This window comes from Palaemon carinicauda, chromosome 16 (assembly GCF_036898095.1).
Source record: "Palaemon carinicauda isolate YSFRI2023 chromosome 16, ASM3689809v2, whole genome shotgun sequence".
In the NCBI taxonomy this organism is placed as follows: Eukaryota; Metazoa; Arthropoda; class Malacostraca; order Decapoda; family Palaemonidae; genus Palaemon; species Palaemon carinicauda.
The window spans coordinates 16916631-16926630 of record NC_090740.1 but is presented as its reverse complement, the minus strand read 5'-3'; the positions used below and the strand labels follow the sequence as shown (position 1 = coordinate 16926630).

At 37.6% G+C, this 10000-nt stretch overlaps 1 protein-coding gene across 1 annotated transcript in view; it reads left to right on the top strand.

Annotated features, from left to right (window-relative positions):
- LOC137654966 (sushi, von Willebrand factor type A, EGF and pentraxin domain-containing protein 1-like) overlaps positions 1 to 10000 on the top strand; it is a 25647-nt gene that overhangs the window by 13991 nt on the left and 1656 nt on the right. The window contains exons 4-5 of the mRNA XM_068388864.1: positions 2190 to 2413; positions 9711 to 9872. Coding sequence (XP_068244965.1) covers positions 2190 to 2413; positions 9711 to 9872 — 386 coding nt within the window. The remainder of the gene's footprint in view (positions 1 to 2189; positions 2414 to 9710; positions 9873 to 10000) is intronic.

Here is a 10000-nt window from a genome sequence, read left to right as displayed (position 1 = left end):
TCCCCCTTCCCGCTGGCAGGGCGGGGCTTCCCCCTTCCCGCTGGCAGGGCAGGGCTCCACCCTTCCCGCTGGCAGGGCAGGGTTCCCTCCTTCCCGGTGGCAGGGTTGGGCTCCCCCCTTCCCGCTGTCAGGGCAGGACTCTCCCCTTCTCGCTGGCAGGTCGGGGCTCCCCCCTTCCCGCTGGCTGGGCGGGGCTCCCTCCCTTCTATTTTATCTATTGAAATCCTTGATATCTTGTTCCTTAAAAATAGCGTGACTTTATTTTTTTCCTGTCGTTTCACAAATCGCACTATAAAGACGTAGCGCAACAGATTATCGGTAACTAGATAATATCAGCTTAGTTAGAAATGAAGTTTGTAATTTTAACACGGATAACTCGGAGTCAAGCTGCCAGCTAATCCTGAAGAGTTCATCTGTAACATAACTGGTATGGAATGAACATCTTGGCCCCCAATCTTCTTTGATTCTCACTATTCTCTCCCCCTTTCACCCCTTCTCGCTCTCACCCCTTCTCACTCTCAGCACCCTCAGACTCTTTCACCCTTTCTCATTTCCTCACCAACCTCTCTCTCTCTCTCTCTCTCTCTCTCTCTCTCTCTCTCTCTCTCTCTCTCTCTCTCTCTCTCTCTCTCTCTCTCTCTCTCTCTCCATAATAAATGATAAAACTCAATTTCAAAATAAATATCATCTTGTAAAACATTACAAGCTCCAATCTCTAGAGACATGATGTTCGTGAAGTGATTCTTTATCTCGCTAAGAGTTGGAATTGTTGAAAGACAAGCAGGCAAGAATGGAAGTAATAATGTGGTTTCTGGAATGGTTACATGATTTCGGTAGGTTTGGATAAATGGATAAATTCCAGGAATTTAGAAGGTAAGAAGAAATAATTACGTTTAATAAATCCAAAGAAATATCTTGCAATTCCAATTTATAAAAGGGCTTAGTGCGCGGACCAATACTCACCTCGACAGAACTCTCCCAAAATTTACGTTTTGGTCCAATTATTATTATTATTATTATTATTATTATTATTATTATTATTATTATTATTATTATTATTATTATTATTATTATTATTATTATTATTATTATTATTAGTAGTAGTAGTAGTAGTAGTAGTAGGCCTAGTAGTATCTCCGCCAAGGAGGGCATGTTTTTACCTCTGTCTATTTGTTTGTCACCAATCTAACTCAAAAAGTTACGGGCGAATTTGACCAACGTACTACAAATATATTAAAAACAATGTATTCAGGACGAATCTCTCTCTCTCTCTCTCTCTCTCTCTCTCTCTCTCTGAATATCATTTAGGCCGGTATAACTCATGTATGGTGCTTTCTTTTATTATTATTTGACATCGAACCATATCTGAAAATACTTTTTCTTTCATCGTTGACTTGAACATGGCTAATGTCGAAATAATCTAATATAGCTGTTAACGGAAGGAATTGTTTAGCTGCGATACTCCAATAATTTCTACATGATTGTGGATTCATGATATATATATATATATATATATATATATATATATATATATATATATATATATATATATATATATATATATATATAGGCTATATATATATATATGTGTGTGTGTGTGTGTATATGCATATATATATATATATATATATATATATAGTATCTATCTATCTATATATATATATATAAATATATATATATATATATATATATATATATATATATATATATATATATATATATATATGTGTGTGTGTGTGTGTGTGTGTGTGTGTGTGTATACATATATATATAGTATCTATCTATCTATCTATCTATCTATCTATCTATCTATCTATATATATATATATATATATATATATATATATATATATATATATATATATATATATATATATATATATATATATATGCATACGTGTTTGCATGTATACACTGCAATGGGATAAAGTAGTATGAAATTATTGCAAAAAAATCTTGTCTTTTGGAAAAATCCACGATGCAGAATGTCAAATTGTCGATCTGTTAATCGTTGAATATATTTGATATCTATATAATCTGGAGTGAAATTGAAATATATGAATATGGAATGGTCATAATACATTTAAATTTGTCATCATGATTATGTAATTTTCATTATTATAATAAATCATATTTATTTAATGTTACTATCATTTCTATGTAGGTAATTGAAGTTTCGTTTTCCGCAGCTGATGGTCCTGAAAACAAAGAATACATTCAAGTCACTCTCTTGCGGGTGAAGACATCTTGGTACTCTGTGCTGCAGGTGAAAGGCGTCGTAGTCAGCAATACGAAACTTCCTGGGAACATTACTACGGATTGGCATCATCTTCTTCATTCGTGGGATGGGAATTCAGGAATCTGGAGCGTTTATTTCAACGGGAAAATACTTGATGATGGAGAGAGCCCTCGGGTAAAAAGTGCATTTGAGTTAAAAAAAAAAAAAAAAAAAAAAAAAAAAAAAAAAAAAAAAAAAAAAAAAAAAAAAACTTTTCACCTCGAAATATTATTAGTTTAAAGTTGAGATATAATATTTCTTTGACTAATAGTTTGACGTATCTTGAATTAATATAGACTTTAAATTCTAAGTGTCATAGGCCTACCTCTGTAACCTAGTCTTGAGGTTGTTACTTGATATAGAGTAGATAATGTAATCCTTATTATGAAGGTAAGGTTGAAAATGCTCAAGCTAAAAGCCAGTTGTTCCAACACGAATACTTACCTCGAACTACTTCCTTAGGAGTTACCTGTAATCTCCTCTCTACCGACCACAGTTTTGTGTAGTATACCCTAAACCCGTTTTCTATGGAGGGCTAACCCGGGAGTAAGAGAACGTGCCCCGAGGGTAGCCTTTGCGCTAGGTCGAGGGATGCTCGAGCTAAAAGCCAATTTGAGAGGAAAATAGGCTACACAGATGAGTTGTGTGACCTATGCAAAGAAGAAGATAAAACATAATATTTATTTCCATACTCAGAATTAAGACAGTTCATCTAAAAAGATGTAAGTGTGGGTATTTTGCAAAATCCTAGCAGCGATCTGTTTGTATGCATAAGTAGGCAATGCTTCTGGAAGAAGAATTTGAAAATACTAAACTTACCACAATAGGTTGCCCAAACTGATAACAAAGTATTATTCCAACTAATTTCAAGGTAGAATGAGATAGTTAAAGATTAAGATTTTCATTAAAAAAATATTGATTATGGTAGGCCTACAGGTAAAAGGTTCAATTAGAGTAATAAGTATAAGCTTAGAAGCTTTGTACCTATCGATTATGTGATAGAGTGTTTGCAAACTTATTTTGCGGAGTGAGCAGTTAGGAACCAGGAACTTACTTTTATCAATACTTGATCTAGGATACCAATAGTGGCTATTCCATTTCGTGCTTATATTTCTTTTCCGCTATGTTCATAAGAGTATCTGAAAATCAGTACTTGGTTAAGTTATAAGACTCCTGAAACATATTTTTTTTTTTTGCAATAAGGATAACTGAATTACTTATGTAAATTTAATTTTATTTGATAATTTAAAACCATCAGCAAACCAGTTAGTTATAAAAAGGATATTGTTTTAGTGACAGACTCATTTGAACTAATAACGTATGGTTTACTATAAATGAGGTCTTTTATTACATAGTCTACATATCTTGTATAGTTTCTCTGCAAATATCATTAAAGTGTCTTTCAATTAAGAGCCCAGGATGTATAAAGGTTGCGGCTACTATATGCTAATTCCATTTTTTTTTTTTTTTTATTTGTGGGGAGGGGGCGAATTTTTGTTCCATATTAAATCTTGATTCATCATCAGTGGATAAGAAGATTTGTAGTGATAATTGTATCTAAAATAGCATGAAGAAATTTTGTGGATAGTAATTTATTTACCATAAATATTTCAGGAAATTATAGAGAGAAGACCATGGGACTTTCTTAAAATCAATTCAGCCTGTTAATTAATAAGAAGGAATTTTAATAAATTAAGGCATTTAAAGGTAGAGAGATCACTAAAAATAGTAATACAAGAGGATTAATATCCTTAGAACTCACAAATGCAAGTTAGGAACAACCAAGGGAAACAGCTAAGTCTCCTTAAAAACTCCATGCATATTTCATTCATATTCTGAGTCTTCACAGCCATTACCTGGCTTTCCCTAGTCCTGTCGTAGGTGGAGAGGGGCCGTGGGCTCTAATCATTATAGCCTTTAAATTTGACCTAGCATTTGCTTTAAGCGTAAATTCTTACGTATACTCTATAAGGTAGTAGGTTGGCCTGGGCACCAGCCGCCCGTTGAGATACTACCGCTAGAGAGTTATGTGGTCCTTTGACTGGCCAGACAGTACTACATAGGACCCTTCCTTCTGGTTACGGTTCTTTCCCTTTGCCTACACAGACACCGAATAGTCTGGCCTATCCTTTACAGATTCTCCTCTGTCCTCATACACCTGACCACACTGTGATTACTAGACAATTCTTCTTCACCCAAGGGGTTAACTACTGCACTATAATTGTTCAGTGGCTACTCTCCCCTTGGTAAGGGTAGAAGAGATTCTTTAGCTATGGCAAGCAGTTCTTCTAGGAGAAGGACACTCCAAAATTAAACCATTGTTCTCTATTCTTGGGTAGTGCCATAGCCTCTGTACCATGGTCTTACACTGCCTTGGGTTAGAGTTCTCTTGCTTGAGGGTACGCTCGGGCACACTTTTCTATCTAGTTTCTCTTCCTCTTGTTCTGTTAAAGTTTTTATAGTTTAAATAGGAAATATTTATTTTAATATTGTTACTATTCCTAAAATATTTCATTTTTCCTTATTTCCTTATTTCCTTTCCTCACTGGGCTATTTTCCCTGTTAGGGCCCGTGGGCTTATAGCATCCTGCTTTTCCAACTAGGGTTGTAGCTCTAAGACATTGGCTTGTCCCTTGTCTATGCCGCTCATGAGTGACCCTTAATCGCCTAAACAGAAGGTATTACGAAAGAATCGTTCGAAGTATGGTTTGTTTTTGTTGCAACCATAGATATAAAGGAGTCAATACCTTTCTCATTAGCAGAACTAATTGCCGTGACATCAGACGATATGAGACAATGGGAAATTAACAAACTGCTTTTAGTTTTCCAGTTAAGTTGAGAGAACACATAAAAATTGGCAGAATCACTTTCAGTTTATTCTTTACAAATCTTTTCAGCTGATGATTGATGCTCAATAATTCCTCATTGCGATGTAGGGTAAGAAGTATATGTTGGAGTCGTTGAAAATTAGAGTTCTTTTGCTTGATGGTACATTCAGGCACACTATTCTTTTTCCCTTTTTCCTTACCTCACTGGGCTATTTTCCTTGTTGGAGCCTTTGGGCTTGTACCATCCTGCCTTTACAATTAGGGTTGCAGCTTTAATAATAATAATAATAATAATAATAATAATAATAATAATAATAATAATAATAATAATAATAATAATGATAGGCCTGCTACCCAGCTCAAGTGAAGGGGGAAATAGTTACACTAATAAGTGTGAACCTTCGGTATTTTTAAATATGTAAACCGCTTTATCATCTTAGTCACCGGCTGTAGATGCAAAATGGTAAACATATCTCGTACTAGAAACATAAATAATAAATAGATAAATCACAAACAAAACAGAAGAAAGATACACAGAAGTCCCTAGCCAAAACTAGATCACGATTTAACCTATGGTTGGTGAAGTAATTGGTGAAACGCTGTGTATTGTAAATGCTTTTAGAATCGCAAGCTACATGGAAGATAAATCTTATGAAAAGGATCTCAATCTTTTAACATTAACGGTGTTTTGGTCACCAAAATCTGCTCAGTGTATTTATTACCCCCTCCAAGGAAATTATATTTTCGAGGCGGTTTATTTATTCGTGTATTTATCTGTGTGTCTGTGGACAGAATTGCGTCAAAACTACTTCACGAATTTTGACGAAATTTTCACCACATATAGGTCTTAGATAATGGACGACCTCATTGATTTTTGGAGGTGATCCGTATTCGGATTCTAGATCCGGATTTATATTTTTTCCAATTTTAAAGATTACTTCAAAACAAATTGACGTATTTTCACGGAATTTCCACCACAGATAGATCCCATGGTATGGACGACCCCATTAACTTTTGGAGATGATCCGGTGAACTTTTGGAGATGATCCGGTGAACTTTTGGAGATGATCCGGTGAACTTTTGGAGATGATCCGGGGAACTTTTGGAGATGATCCGGTGAACTTTTGGAGATGATCCGGTGAAATTTTGGAGATGATCCGGTGCCGGATCCGGATTTGCATTTTTCACAATTTTAAAGATTATATAATAACAAATTGACACATTAGATTCTCATCAAATTTTAACAAAGGATAGATATCATGCATCGGAAGAAACCATGAATTTTTAGAGGTGATACGGATCAAGATCACGATTCTGGATCAACTTTGCACTTTTCACCATCTACGAGAAGTGTATAGTTAACTTATGAATAGTGGGAGGCGATGTCCGTAGACTTTGGTTAAATACATACATATACCAAAGGCACTTCCCCCAATTTTGGGGGGTAGCCGACATCAACAATGAAACAAAACAAAAAAGGGACCTCTACTCTCTACATTCCTCCAGCCTAACCAGGGACTCAGCCGAGTTCAGCTGGTACTGTTAGGGTGCCACAGCCCACCCTCCCACATTATCTACCACAGATGAAGCTTCATAATGCAGAATCCCCTACTGCTGCTACCTCCACGGTCATCTAAGGCACCGGAGGAAGCAGCAGGGCCTACCGGAACTGCATCACAATCGCTCGCCATTCATTCCTATTTCTAGCACGCTCTCTTACCTCTCTCACATCTATCCTCCTATCACCCAGAGCTTTCTTCACTCCATCCATCCACCCAAACCTTGGCCTTCCTCTTGTACTTCTTCCATCAACTCTTGCATTCATCACCTTCTTTAGCAGACAGCCATTTTCCATTCTCTCAACATGGCCAAACCACCTCAACACATTCATATCCACTCTAGCCGCTAACTCATTTCTTACACCCGTTCTCACCCTCACCACTTCGTTCCTAACCCTATCTACTCGAGATACACCAGCCATACTCCTCAGACACTTCATCTCAAACACATTCAATTTCTGTCTCTCCATCACTTTCATTCCCCACAACTCCGATCCATACATCACAGTTGGTACAATCACTTTCTCATATAGAACTCTCTTTACATTCATGCCCAACCCTCTATTTTTCACTACTCCCTTAACTGCCCAAAACTTTGCAACCTTCATTCACTCTCTGACGTACATCTGCTTCCACTCCACCATTTGCAGCAACAACAGACCCCAAGTACTTAAACTGATCCACCTCCTCAAGTAACTCTCCCTTCAACATGACATTCAACCTTGCACCACCTTCCCTTCTCGTACATCTCATAACCTTACTCTTACCCACATTAACTCTCAACTTCCTTCTCTCACACACCCTTCCAAATTCTGTCACTAGTCGGTCAAGCTTCTCTTCTGTGTCTGCTACCAGTACAGTATCATCCGCAAACAACAACTGATTTACCTCCCATTCATGATCATTCTCGCCTACCAGTTTTAATCCTCGTCCAAGCACTCGAGCATTCACCTCTCTCACCACTCCATCAACATACAAGTTAAACAACCACGGCGACATCACACATCCCTGTCTCAGCCCCACTCTCACCGGAAACCAAACGCTCACTTCATTTCCTATTCTAACGCATGCTTTACTACCTTTGTAGAAACTTTTCACTGCTTGCAACAACCTTCCACCAACTCCATATAACCTCATCACATTTCACATTGCTTCCCTATTAACTCTATCATATGCTTTCTCCAGATCCATAAACGCAACATACACCTCCTTACCTTTTGCTAAATATTTCTTGCATATCTGCCTAACTGTAAAAATCTGACTCATACAACCCCTACCTCTTCTAAAACCACCCTGTACTTCCAAGATTGCATTCTCTGTTTTATCCTTAATCCTATTAATCATTACTCTACCATACACTTTTCCAACTACACTCAACAAACTAATACCTCTTGAATTACAACACTCATGCACATCTCCCTTACCCTTATATAGTGGTACAATACATTCACAAACCCAATCTACTGGTACCATTGACAACACAAAACACATATTAAACAATCTCACCAACCATTCAAGTACAGTCACACCCCCTTCCTTCAACATCTCAGCTTTCACACCATCCATACCAGATGCTTTTCCTACTCTCGTTTCATCTAGTGCTCTCCTCACTTCCTCTATTGTAATCTCTCTCTCATTCTCATCTCCCATCACTGGCACCTCAACACCTGCAACAGCAATTATATCTGCCTCCCTATTATCCTCAACATTCAGCAAACTTTCAAAATATTCCGCCCACCTTTCCCTTGCCTCCTCTCCTTTTAACAACCTTCCATTTCCATCTTTCACGGTCTCTTCAATTCTTGCGCCAGCCTTCCTTACTCTCTTCACTTCTTTCCAAAACTTCTTTTTATTCTCTTCATATGACTGACTCAGTCCCTGACCCCACCTCAGGTCAGCTGCCCTCTTTGCCTCACGTACCTTGCGCTTTACTTCCACATTTTTCTCTCTATATTTTTCATACTTCTCTATACGATTACTCTGCAGCCATTCTTCAAAAGCCCTCTTTTTCTCTTCCACTTTTACCTTCACTCCTTCATTCCACCATTCACTGCCCTTCCTTATGCTGCCTCCAACAACCTTCTTGCCACATACATCACTTGCAATGCCAACAAAATTTTCTTTTGCTAACTTCCACTCCTCTAAATTACCAGTTTCTCTTACTCTCACCTCGTCATATGCTATTTTCAACCTTTCCTGGTATTTACTTTTTACCCCCGGTTTTATTAGCTCTTCAACCCTCACTAGCTCCCTTTTACATCCACCTACTATATTCCCCCACTCTTTTGCTACAACTAATTTTCCTTCCACCAAAAAATTACCAGACATACCGTTAGCCATACCCCTAAACACGTGCACGTCTTTCAATCTTCCAAACATTCTTTTAGTTATCAACACATAATCCATTAATGCCCTTTCTACTACTCTTCCATTTGCCACTCTTACCCATGTATACTTATTTTTATCTTTCTTTTTGAAAAAAGCTAGCACTTATTACCATCTCTTGTTCAACACACATATCTACCAGTCTCTCACCACTCTCATTTTCACCTGGTACGCCATACTTCCCAATGACACCTTCTACCTCTCCAGCGCCCACTCTAGCATTTAAGTCACCCATGACAACTACACAATTCCTTCTACCCAGTCCTTCTACACACCTAGTTAATTCATTCCAGAACTCATTCCGCTCTTCTTCACTTTTCTCACTACCTGGCCCATACGCACTGACAAACGCCCAACATTCCCTACCCAACCTAACCCTTACCCACATTAACCTAGATGATATCTCCTTCCATTCCACTACTTTACCTGTCATCCATTCACTCAGCAATAAAGCCACACCCTCTCTCGCTCTTCCCCTTTCAATCCCAGACACTCTACCAGACATTTCACCAAACATCACTTCACCCTTTCCTTTCATCTTTGTCTCACACAAGGCCAATACATCCATCCTTCTACTTCTAAACATACTTCCAATGTTAGCAATATTCATTGGCGGAGATCTGAAATATTTAATTGCTCTTGTTATTTTCCTTTTTACAGTCCAAGGGTCTCGTAGTGAAGGGAGGTGGCCGAGCTTTTACAGGACATCAAGCAAGTTCCATAATGAACAGTTCGAGCAATGGTTGCGCAGATATTGCCAAATTTGAAGAAGGCATCCATGGATGGGTCACTCTTCTGGCACTTGACTCCAGGGGAATAGATGTAAGTTTCTTTTAACTAAAATAAAATATTCTATTTGAGTTATATTTCGTAGTGGATATTTAAGAATAGGTGGATTTTAAGGCTTGGGTGTGTTAACATACACTGTTTAAAATTTGCCGTAAAAAGCG